The sequence below is a fragment of the Poecilia mexicana genome, unplaced genomic scaffold (genome assembly GCF_051168715.1).
Source record: "Poecilia mexicana isolate PSO_F unplaced genomic scaffold, ASM5116871v1 scaffold_10, whole genome shotgun sequence".
NCBI classification, from domain to species: Eukaryota; Metazoa; Chordata; class Actinopteri; order Cyprinodontiformes; family Poeciliidae; genus Poecilia; species Poecilia mexicana.
In genome coordinates, this window is record NW_028263379.1 from 27649451 (window position 1) to 27662583 (window position 13133).

At 40.9% G+C, this 13133-nt stretch overlaps 1 protein-coding gene across 1 annotated transcript in view; it reads left to right on the forward strand.

Moving 5' to 3' along the window:
• The first annotated feature begins 301 nt into the window (after window positions 1–301).
• The window catches only part of tenm1 (teneurin transmembrane protein 1), a 147959-nt gene continuing 135127 nt past the window's right edge, over window positions 302–13133 (forward strand). The window contains exon 1 of the mRNA XM_088009765.1: window positions 302–914. Within this exon, the coding sequence (XP_087865891.1) occupies window positions 902–914 (13 nt within the window). The 5' untranslated portion in view covers window positions 302–901. The remainder of the gene's footprint in view (window positions 915–13133) is intronic.

Sequence of the window (13133 nt, forward strand, 5' to 3'; positions counted from 1 at the left end):
CTTCCCACCACCAGCAAAGGCACATAACCTTTACAGATTCTTTCAAAGAGCTAAACTAAAGCAATTTTCAGGCACAAACTCTGGCGCAAAAGAAGCCCGAGATCGGTCGGACGGCTTTTACTGATATCCTTGCAGGACGCTAATTAATTTCTTTTAATGGGCGCGGCGTTGGTTTTTCTTATTTGACAGCATGTAGGATTGTTGTCCTAGTAAACACTTTTACAAGTGGGAGGGGGAATCCTGTATCCTCCTCACCCTTTGTTGTTTAAAAGCCCCATATGGATTGTGAATCGGCAGCAGCTTTCAAAGCATCATTAGTCATGCATAAAAGACTGTGTGAACGCTTTAATACCGGCCCTAGGCTGCGGCTCTGAAGATCTGCCTTAATTGCCCACCTCTGCTGCATTCGGTGGTCACGTGCACACATAGCGGCGCACAAGTTGAGTCCGTGTGCGACGCAGACGGTGTTTGTGTGTATTTGCTAATTGTCCATCGCTCGCTGGCACTAATAAGCGCGTAAAGAGACTGAGTGCTCTAAGATGGGCATTAAACGAGATTCAGACACACCCCTCTGCATGCTTTGAATAATGATCCTTTATCTCTGCTTTTCTTTTCCCCCTGTGGCTGACACACTTTTTTTTCCCTTCTTTTTCTTTTTTGCTCTGTGTGTGTGTGTGTGTGTGTGTGTGTGTGTGCGTGTGTGGGTGTGTGTGTGTGTGTGTGTGTGTGTGTGTGTGCAGCGGTCCACCTGTTAGGCCTGACCTGGCATCTGCGGCACGGTGAGAACCAGCTGTATGAAAACGGCCTGAGTTCAGCGGACCATCAGCAGGAGGACCGCGGCAAACTCCGACCTACGAGCTCCGTCCACCTGCTGGACACACTCAACCCTGAAAACACGTACATGGGTGACAGAGGTGAGGTCTCTCTCTCTCTTTTTCTCTCTCAAACATGCACACAGACACACTCCTACTCAAACCCACACACTCATTGGGTGTGAATTAGCAAGACCGTCTCACTGAATAAGGTCATTCGGGGACACACAGTGTGTCCAAATTGTATCCTTCGAAGGCGGCACTTGAAGACAGATTACGTTAATGTGATGCAGCGAAGGCTGCTCCAAATGCGACCAACATTTGCATTCCTAAAATGGGGCCGGTGTATCCTTCCCAGGGTTCATTGCGGGCCATACGGGGCGTTGTTGGTCTTATGACAACTGCGGATGACACTGGAGCAGAGTACAGTTTTGAAGTATATTCAAATCTGGTGTTACAAAAATTAAAAATCCGACGGTGGTCGTGTTGGTGTGTCTTTGTCGTTTGCATAGCTGTAAATTTGTAAATTAGCTAAGGCTACAAATATTGTTGTGTTCTGCTTTTGTTTATACTCAACACATGAAATTGTACGTATCCATAGTAACTTGTACTTTCAGGACCTCTGTAGCAAGTCAGCTCGATTCCGTGTCTTTTTGCACAGAGTTTTTCTGTAAACGTGACACTTGTAGATTTCTCTAATAAAGTTGCAGATCATATTTATGTTGCACATCAGCATATGTTTACAGGTTACATAAGTCATTGTTTTTCCATTCTCTAATTGACTCAGTTAATCTGCAGCTGTGTGGTGGCAGAAAGCATTTCGAGCTTTGGCCGACTGAGCTGAGTGGGCAGAGTATTTGTCCTGCAATCAGAAGGTGGTTGTAGGTTCAATTCCAGCTTCCTTCAGTCACATGTCATTTTTATTTTATTTTTTTTTGAAAATTAAAGATTTTTTTCCTTGCGCTCATGTTTTACAAAGGAAATTTATATATTTTTTAAACATAATTTACACCAAGAGGTGCAATAAGCAGTAATTTCAACCACAGCTTAAATGACAAATTATCATTCAATTCAGTTCAATACTTTTTTACCCCAAAGTGGGAATTAGTGAGTTGCTGTCGTCCAGGTATTTTCATAAAATTTTTGTGGATGTTGGCAGGAAGGATCTCCAGTAGCAGTCAGTCTTGCAACAAATTTAAAGAAGCATCTGACTGAAGACACATTTGGTGTATGATACTTTCAAGACTGCCAAACGCGAACGTTATGCTAACAGCTTAACATCTGGGAAGCTGATATGATATTTCAAGTATCCTAGATGACATAATCGTTTGTTTTTGCTGTTCTCCTTCAGCCTCTGTCTGAGTTGTGTGGTTAGAATGCTGGGCAGAAAGACACTGGAGTCAGAAATATGATCCTTGCCCCATTCTGATTGATGGAGGAGACAGTTTGAACTTCCTTCTTCGGCTCTGAATCCATCGAGTCCTCTGGGGTCGGGGGTCATAGTCCAGGTGTTATTTGAGTTGCTGGATCCGCATGTACAAAACAACCATGCCGTTGCCGTGGTTGCCACGTTTTGTCTGAAAGTAAAAAAGAGAAAAAAATCTTTTCAGCTTCACAGCATCTAATGCCAAAACCAAAACAGTTAGGAACAAAAGTCTACAAAAACAAAATTTTTAACATAACAGAGCAATTCCATCATTCTTCCTCAGTGAGTGGTTAATTTCTGGTCAATTAAATATTACTTTAATTTGCATGATGTGCCAGATTTTATTTCTTAAAATATAATGTTAACCTGTTAAACTCCAACTGGGCAAATCTGGTGATAGGATAACTATTTTGTGTGCGCTCCACAAATCAGGTCGTTCTGAAAATGACGGAGCAAAGTCATTTTTAAAACAAACCAATAAAAAGTCCTGTTTCCCTGAAGCAATGTGTGGAGCAGCACAAACATGGAGTAAAAGGGGCTCAAGTCAAGATCGAACTTTTCAGCTCATGAAAATGAGCAAAGGCTAACACTGCACATCATTTTTGAACTCAAAAACTCTGGGGAGAAACACGGTGGTGGCAGTGGCATGCTCTGTGGATGCTTTTCTCCTGCAGGACGTAGAATCTGGTCAGGATGGGGAAACAATCCCATCTCTAGATGAACAAAACTGGGCCAAAAAATAGTTGCAAATGCAACAAAAAAAAGTGGATTCTAAAAAGTAGTTATCGAGTATTTTCATGTCAATTTTATTTTTCTTTAAAAAGTGCTCAGTTTTCTTTCGACTTCAGAATTGTACGCTACTTTCTGTCGGCCCATCTCTTAAAATCCCATTAAAATATTATTTTATGGCAGCATCATATGAATATTCTTTTTGTTTGTTTGTTTGTTTTTTCATTTCTTAAAACCACTTGTGCTTTTTAAATCCACAGATGTACCAGCTAAAAACTAAGAGCAATCTTTCCCGAGCACCAGTAGTGATTTCTGTAGCCTGAGCACCGTCAGGGCTACGCCGTGAACTGGAAAACCTCCAGCAACCAGTACCACGGCCTCCCAGTACACAAGCTTGTAGAACACGGCAACATGAAGGGATGGCATGACACAGCATCCCGCCGGTCGTGTCGGGCCGCCCTTTCTGATCGTCAGGACTTTCTGCGGTAATTTGATGGGTTTATTAATCTTGACTGGGCCGTGGAATTCCACCTCGCGCAGCGGGACTGAGAGCGAGCTGCCAGCTGTCTAGCAGAGAAGGGAAAATCAATCAGTCCTGTTTATTTTCTGTGAGTCGTTGCTGTCACTTTGAGGGCCAGAGCTCAAAGTGACGTCTGAGATGTTAGGTCAGTTAATTTGTGTTTCATTAAAAAGGGAGAAGAGAAAAAAAAAAAAAAACAAGAGTTTTGTAGCCTCCCGGGCAAGGCAGGCTCATTGAAAATTAGCATGTGTACCCCAGCGTTGTGTTCCAATCAAGTCTGATTGGAGCCAGAGCTAATACATTTTGCAGTCATTTATCGTGTAACTGAATGCCAACAAAATACTCTCCTGTTCCCCTCAAAAAAAGGCTGACAGACGTTGGGGGAGGCTGCATGTGTTTCGGCCATTGTGAAAAAAAGGCTATGGGGATGATCAGAAAAATAAATCCACATGGGGCTGTATGTCTCAAGAGAGTCAGAGTCAATACAGGACAACCCTTAATGTTTTAGCTAACATTTCCTCTAGACTGGAGCATACAGAGAAGGGGGTCTTTCAATATTTTTCTTTGGACAGTCTCTCTAGATCATCCAGTGTCTCTCGTATGCCTTCAGTGCTTAAAAATGCTGTATATGTAACAAAAATGACATAAAAGAAATTTAACTTCACAATTTGTCGCCTTGAAATTGGCCTCTGTCTCTTTAAGAAGCTCCTGCTCTGTCCTGCGCTCCGCTTTCAGTAAGCCTTTGCCAATGTTTTCACTGGCGTTTCACTGAAAGTGGTTCATGTGCTAATATGCAGTTCTAATAGGTGTTTGCTAACTGCTGCTGCTGCTGCAGTTAGCAAACACTGCTGCTGCAGTCTGGAGGAGCTAAGTGGAGGAGTGCTGCTCTGAGGAGGAGCTCTGTGGAAAAGGCAGCACCTGGTGAGACCAAGAGTTTTTTTGCAAACAAAATGGCTACCAAAAGGATTTCTCAAACATGCATGAAAGAATCAAGGCAACACTCCAGGTATGTTTTTGATGTTGGAATACTGCGCCTTTAAAAAGCGCCAAAAGCACCATTGTTTCTCTTCCAATGGTGTATCTCCACCATTGGAAGAGAAGCAGGCCCAAGGGATCGTAGCTCCATCACCGTACTTAACAGTAATTATGAGGTGAGACTCCATGCAATCAACCCTCGCTTCTGAACAGCAGATAAATCTGTAAATAGGTTTTGTTGTCGGGGTTTTGTTGTCTCTTCTGGCCGTAGCACATGGCTCCAGGTAAATTTTATGGTTATAATGGTGGGATTGAGGCTTTTTACTGGGCATCACTCCCAATCAACCTTTGGGATGTACACAGGGTCTAAAAGTTTAACAATGAACTTCTGGGATGATTTTTTTTGCCTTCCTTATTGTCCTCCTCACAATGATTGGTGGCATGATAATATACCACCAGCCTAGTGACTGGTGGCTAAAAGGAAGAGGCCACTATGTCTTCTGCTTTGGCCAAAAAAACAGAAAGTCATAGATAACTATTACTAGTTTACTAAAAGCTCCTGTTAATCAAAAAATAATAATTATGAATAAAAAAATGGCTTAAGTTTCAAATATTTTAAAGGACTCTTTTTAGGGATGCCAACGTAATTTAGAAGAAGATTTCACTATATTAAAGGGGAAGTGTTATGTAATATCAACTTTTTTTTAGCTTCACATCATCATCATCATAGAGTTATAATGTTATTACCTCATCAAAAACGTGCCTGGAGCGTCGCTTTGATTTTTTTCATGCATTTTTGAGAAATCCTTTAATCTCCATGGCAACCCATTCAGCTGTATAAAACACCTGGTGGGACCGAGCGCCACCTTTGAGGCCCAGCTCCTCCTCAGAGCTGCAGTTTCTGAGCTTCCACCTCACAGAGCAGCCGTTAAATTACGTAGTCAGATTCCTTTTCATTCATATTTGATGATATATATATATATATATTAGGGATGTGCCGATCAGGTTTTTTCCTGCTGATACCGATACCGATCACCCATGAGGGCCGATACACCGATACCGATCACCGATACCGATCACATAATTATTATTTATTTATTTTTTATCATAAACACTACCGGTTACATTATGTGGAAAAAGGAACCATGAATTCACCTTAATTTAGACAAACACTTGTTTTTAATAACTTTTTCCAAGAAGAAAACTAAACAAAACAGGCTTTGTGCAAATTGTACTGCTATTGATAATACTATCTTTAACAGACTGATAACATATGAAGGCTCTGAAGAGGCTAAATAATGCAAAGAGCCAAAATAAAACCTCTCAACATTGCCAAGAAGTTCAAGTATAAAACTCAACATTCAAAGGCAAAAACAGGATCCATTACAATAAACAATCCAGAGTTACTGAATGAAAACTTCCTGATAGCTGATTACTGCTAGCTCTCATTGGCTGTTTCTGACTGAGCGGAGTAATTATGCAGAACAGGGAGGAGATCGATTATTTTTTCAGAGATTATCCGTCTCATGTTAGGACAGCGAAAGTTTTAATATGTAGGTAAAATGTATTTTTTTAAGTTAGATGCTGCAGCTTTAAACAGAGGTTTGGTGAGAGTCACTACCAGGTGGAGCAGAAGCGAAGCTCCGTCTGTGAAATATTATTACCTGTAGCGTAGCAGCGGTTCAACAGCGAGAGCAGAACCAGCGTCTGACATCGCAGCTCGAAGACTTAAATAATTTTGCGGGTTATTTGTTTAGCTTTCTGACCGTCATGCTAATCCGGGTGAGTGTTTGTAGCTGTGCGCTGCTTTACCTGCTGTCTGATCCTCCGTATGTCTTTTTTACTGCAGTGAGCCTCGATGTAGCCAAACTCCGTCAAGTATGGCACTGTTTTTATGTCGTATTAGCTTCGTTGTGTTGATGCATTTTTGACGTGCTTCAATTTTCCCCACAACACGCAAACTTCCCCATTCACTCAGTGCGTTATAGTTCCACATCGCTTAGGATTTGTTGTTGCGCGTTTGCGCAGAGTGAAGGAAAGAGGAGACCAGCTGCACAAGCAGGCTGCGAAATGAGATGCAGGTGATCGGTATCGGTAAAAGAGACAATGATCGCCGATCACCGATCATGCACTTTTTCACGAAAATCGGCCCGATTATGATCGGTGACCGATCGATCGGCACACCTCTAATATATATATATATATATATATATATATATATATATATATATATATATATATATATATATATATATATATATAGCACTTTCACAACAACTGGAGGTGACATAGCTACTTGATTGTGCTATAAAATTGCTCTGTGTCCCTAGGAAATAGTAAACACTGCCCCTTTAAAAGAACCTAAATACTAAAAACTGATACACTCGGTACACATTTCAGTACGTTTCTGCTTCATTGGGGCATTGTTTTGTTGTTAAAAGGCAATCGGCACACTGAATGATCTCATTCAACATGGAGACATTAGGCAATAAATCAACCTGAACTGATTCCATATCTAAAAAGGCAGGTAATTGGTTAATCACTGGCCGTCTTACCCAGTGCAGGGCTAGAAATCGCTCGTCTCCACACCGCCTTCTGCCATCTATCCAGAGCAATTCTTAGCCCCAATTTAACCCCATGATATGGGACATTAATTGTGCGTTTTTCAGGTCATGAAGTCAGACGGAGCATAGCAACCTTCATGCTTGGTCTAACTCTGATGGATATTACATCAGAGGCAGCCGGAACCCACGTGCGGGGAGCCGAACTGCAGCACTCTGCAATTCAGGCTACCTGGGACGTCCCTGAAGCAACTGCTCCTGATGAATCCTCACATTTTTAAGGATTAACACTCTCATTGGTCCCTAAATCCTCCTATAGACCGCGCCGGGGTCACAGACTTTCACTTGGAAGTGTTGCGTCACAAGCGCTCTATTGTTTCAACTCTCATTGCTTTACACGCTTGAGAGCCGGTGGAAATCAAAATGGGCAGAGTTAAGCCGCTGATGCATGGGAGCTCAGATTAATAAAACTGGCACGGTGGAGGTGGTCCCCTGGCAGAGGAGGGCCAAAGAGATTAGAGATTAGGCTGTAATCCAGTGTGGCAGATTATCACGCTCATCCCGCTCTACCCATCACCTCTCACACCGAGAGACCACACAATCCCCAAGATTACACCGCGGAGGATGGTGAGAGGAAGGGATGTGGGATGAGAGCAGGAGGGAGAGAGCGCTTCATGGTGGAAGGGGAAACAAAAGTTAAACTGGGAGGAGAGGCGAATAATTGAGAAGTGGGGGACTTTTTATTTATTTATTTTTTCATGAAACATTTAGCAAGGAAAATTAGTATCGAACATGGCGGCTAGTTTTCTCATTAAGTATATTTCAAATGAGGTAGTTTGCATTAGATTTACCAAAAAAATAAAAAATAAAAAATGCTGGGAACAACTCAAACAATCAATATATTACTTTTTGGGTTGATGGTGAATAACTTCCCTCACATATGATTTCGATATCCTCTGAATTAATGTTTCTTCTCCCGGTATTTTATCGGCTTGGCTAAATGTGGTGCAGGAAAATTTAAACAATCTCAGACCTGATTTTTCTTCAACAGTGGAGAGTTATGCAGTGAGTGTATTGGGTAGATAACTGCATGTGCTATTTCTAGATCTTTCCGAAGATCTCTGTTATTATAGTCTCTGGCTGAAAGGAAAATCCCTATTAATGTCCTTTTGACTCCCCTGTCAGAAATCTTGTGAAAATAATCTGTGTGTGGTTGGTTTATAGTAAAATTATATTCTTCCCGTTTCCAGATAAAGGCCTCAGTTGGGTTCACAGAAACACAATATATAGTAACCAATCTCGTCAAAATGTTTCTCAACAATAAGGTTGCAAATGTCTTAAGAGAGTCTTTGCTTGTCACATCTTGCAATACTTCATGTACAATACATTTTTAATGAGAAACCCTTTCATAGGCTATTAGTTTGAACCAAACCATTAGGTGCTAAGTTGCACTGAAGAGGGTTGATTCCTGAATACTGATAGGTTTCAGCTGGTTTCCTGACTCTTTATGTCTATGTAGGGTTTTTTTTTTCGTAACGTGCTCAATTAGGCCTGTCACAATAATCAATATATATCAATTAATTGCATGATAAATTAAAACAAGCTCAATAATTTCCATTGGGATGATTTATTGTTTTTCTCTCTTTCTACCAAAAACAGGATGATATAAGTCTTCAGTTTGGTGCCTTGGTTTCATCTGGCCCTTTTTTGAAGGGCACTTCTGTTTACAAAGACTTCAAAATTCATTTTATTTGTTGTTTTATTTATTTAAAATGTCTTCCAGTTCCAGTGTTAAATGGTCATAAGAATGTAAAGTTTACTGATGTTTAAGAACGTGTTCTTGCTTTATTATTTTACATTAAAAATTGTCTCAAAACAACAATGTCATCGCTTATCGCGATAACTTCTGGAACAATTTATCGTCCAGCAGATCAGTACTTACTCCCTCTGCCATTCCGCCGTAAGCCACACAACTTAATTTATGGACTAATTTGTTTTGATTTCTTCGTATGTGTTGGATTTTTGTTACTATCATCTGGTGTGAATTTAATGTCAACAGCCCCTTTAGAAATAGATGTACAGAGAAAAACACTGGCGTATTCAATGCTGCCTTTTCTTCCTACTGTACAAAACAAATGTCTGTGGCTTGTCTGAAAAAAAAAAAAAACAGAAAAGATTGGAAACCAAGATGTAAATGTTTCCTTGTTATTGAGAAATAAATTATTTTATACTTGATGCACTGCAATAAACAGAACATTACAGTTGGGATATGAAGATGGCAGAGGAGGCTGATTGGAGGAGCATAGTTATCACTTTCTCCTTGTTTCCGATGTGATGGCACAGTAGGGAGAGATGAAACAATCTTGGCAGAATGATTTGAAGCTAGTAATCTTCTTGTATACTTGTTCAGGATGTTTTTTTTTTTTAGCTGTGTTATTTTTTCATATCAACATCAATGCCACAGAAAAACAGCCTTTCTCAACATCTTTTTTTCCTTTTTTCTTCTTTTCTGTTTCGCTGTTCGTTTGATGCGTTGGGTCTCTGCCCAAAATCAGCATCCCAAGAAAGGGAATTTTAATTTACCTTTCTGAGACGGCCCCCGCTCCACTGCGCGAGACACTAATTGACATGTTGTGTCAACTGCGTTATGGCTACTGTCTTGTCAAGCCACACATGCTGCGTTTTATGTCCTCCTCGCGATCGCTCTCCTGCAGCTTTTCTGGAGATCAACCGGCAGCCCCCTTCTTAGTCCTCATCACATAAAAAGCTTTTCTAATTAGTGTTACATTAATTGCCACTCACTCCACGATAATCAACCCCAAGCTGGTGTGCATGCACACACACCAACTCCGGGGCTTCTATTTCTTGATCTGACGTGGATTCGTGAGAAGCTCGCAGACATGGCCACACACACACACACGCACGCACACACACACACACACACACACACACACCCACACACACACATGAACGTTCGCACCCACGCAGAGAGAGATTCCTCTGGTGCAGATGAAAGCAGAAGTGCCCAGAAAAAGAAAGTTTGTGTCAGTGGATTCCCTGCCTTAATGAAGTACATCAGGGCACGAGGAGGGGGGGGGGAGTAATATCTCACTCAATGTGGGAACGTCTGACTTATTAATAACGCGAAATGATACAAACTGACATACAGTAGATGGGAATATTGCCTCATTACAATGTGGAGATGATGAAAACGCCGAGCTACGCCGTCTGAGCTGAGGCGATTGTGTAAACCGGCTGTAAAGCCGAGTTCTGAGCTGTTTTTACTCTGTCTTGACGGTGTGGTTTAGAAATGGTGTGGAGATGGATGGATTGTGACACAGACAGAAAGAAGGGCTCTTAAAGAGCACATCAATATTCCAGGCTGCGTGCAGAGAGAGAGAGAGAGAGAGGGTGGAAGGGGAGGCGGGTTGTGCAGAGAGAGGTGGGGTGTGTGTGTGCGTGTGTGTGCGTGTGTGTGTGTGTGTGTGTGTGTGTGTGTGTGTGTGTGTGTGCGCGTGCGGAAACGGTGAGAAAGGACGCGGCGGGTTGTGTGCGCGGCGCGCGAGCTCTGATGGACTGGGCCGTGTAACAGCGGATGCATTGATTTTCTCACGCTGGGGTACAGTCTCGGGGTGTAGCGCGCGCATACTCACAGCTCAGACACACGTGCGTGATGCAGCATAGATCATTTAGTGAGCTCTCTGCTTGAGCTCCTCGAGTCAAGAGAGCACAAACATGTCTGCATGCGACACAGCCCGCATCCAAAAACCTGCCATTAAAATATGGCCGGACAAGTCGGGTGTGATTTAAAGCTGCAGTCGCTGTTTACACTGCAGACGACTCATTTCATCTGCGACAGAGAGACTCTTAGGAGTCACTTTTGTTTGTTTTTGTTTTGTTTTCTAAAGCCTCAGATTTGATGTTTTGGGTTACAAAATAATAATAGTTGGGTTTGTCTTTGGGATAAATAATAATATTGTCACCTTTCTATTCTAAAATAAGTACTTTGCTGGCAAAAGGGATTTTCAAATCATCTTTTAGCAAAGGAGAGATGAGGATTTCCTGCCACAACCACTTCTGCCTAAAAAAGCAAAAAACAAAAGACTTAGGCTATTTATTTTTGGAAGGTGACTTACATATATCTAGATATACAACATATAGTCATTTTTTGTTTTGTTTCTTTTTTTTTTTTTTTTTTTTGCAAAAAGTGGTTTTGGCAGAAAATCATCACCTGTTTTTTTTTTTTTTTACACCAGCACCAACACCGACTCCTTTATGATTTTATCCAAGACATTTTCATAACATGAGTTACACTAACATAAATAAAACAGAGTGTTTTTGAACTGAAATATCTCAAGCAAAACTTTAAGCATCTACCATGACTTTTTTCATTGATTCCCGTAGCAATTTAAAAATGTAAAAAAGAATTAAAAAAATTCTCCCACTATATGGAATTAAATAATCAGTTCAAACAAGTAATTAAACAAGAAATGAATAATAAGAGAACGAAGACATCACAAACAAGTGGGAAAACTAAATGATAAATGGAATGAATTGGATTTGTGACACCTTGATAAAGTATCGCAGTTGAAAGCAAAAGGCAGTTATGAATATATGCAACATTGAAAAGTAATAATAATAATAATAATTCAAAGCTATTCGTTCTTATACTTTTTTCTGCTAATCCTTTGCCAAATTAATGACTTTATTTAACCATTTACTAATTTCTGTATTTATCTGTAACTTTGGCAGCCTTTGTGCTGATCATGGTTAGTTCTTACATGTTTTTTTTTATCAAGTATATTTTTACTCTTACTGTATTGATACTTTTACTACCGTGATCCAAGAGATTACGTGTGAACTTTAACATTTTTGAAATGTCCCCCGATCAATCCTGAAAGTCAAAGTTCTTAAAAGTTTTTTTTTTCCTTTTTTAATTTAATGGAAATCGATACATCTCGTCACAAAACCTCACAGTGATTTCTCTTACTTTCACTTGAAATAATGACACAGTTGAAGAGGAGAAATTCACTCTGCGGTTCACTGACTTACAGGCGTTAAGTATCTGCCCAGACTTAGCCTTATTATAAACTTTTGCAGGAGCTCAGTTAAAAAAAAAAAAGAAAGAAAGTTGAATACTTTATCCTTATGCCATCTTGTGCAACACATGTTAAATATGTAACAGCGTCGGTGTCAAGCAGTGAATGAGTTTGTGAACAGGCAGACATATCTGTCACAGATGTAACCTGAGGCCTGATGGTAGAAGGTGAAGACAGACGGTAGAAGTAATAGAAGGCCCCGGGGCCCGGAGCATTATCTTCTCCTGACTCTGACTGACACTCATTAGGCTGCACAGTGGAGAGGGGAGGCTGAAAGCTTATTAAGCCACCTGCTCAAAAGGCCCTTAATTGAATCCAAGTAATTATAGAGACCTTGCCCATTGTGATATTTTTATTCATCCTGCGGCAAACTCAATCTCTCTTGCATTCGGAACAGTATTATATTGTCTGCGCCGATACATGCATGATTTACACACGGACAGTATTGACTATTCAGACACACACACACGTGCGCGTGCGGTTTGGTCCCCTCGGACATGTCCCGTTACCAAGACCCTGACTGCAGCGTAATGCTGTTCTCTGCTTCATTAGAACATGAGGGGTAATAACATTAATTGCGAAGACAGTGTGTTGAAAAATAGATTGTAGGTGTAATTGTTTTACCTGAATTTCCCGTAGGCAAGAGGAATTAATTAGACCTCGTGTCCCGAGTCATAATGTAGTTCCTCTTCCTTGCCGGCCTGACACACGCACACACACACACACACACACACACACACACAGGCATGGACAGGCACATAAAACCCTGAGCTAAATGGGCCGGCAAACTCACATTGATTTTTAAAAACAAAAGATTCATGTGGACTTTAGGGGTGTCTCGATGAATTACGTTCATGAATTTAGACCAAATGCGATGTTGTGCTCACAAAACGTGATTGAGATGAGACGGGATTTTAGCTGTATTTATGGGGGGAAAAAATAAAATTTTTCGTGAGGGTTTCACAAATCGCAAACTTTGTGTTAGAAAATCTGCAATCAGTTTTTATTTGC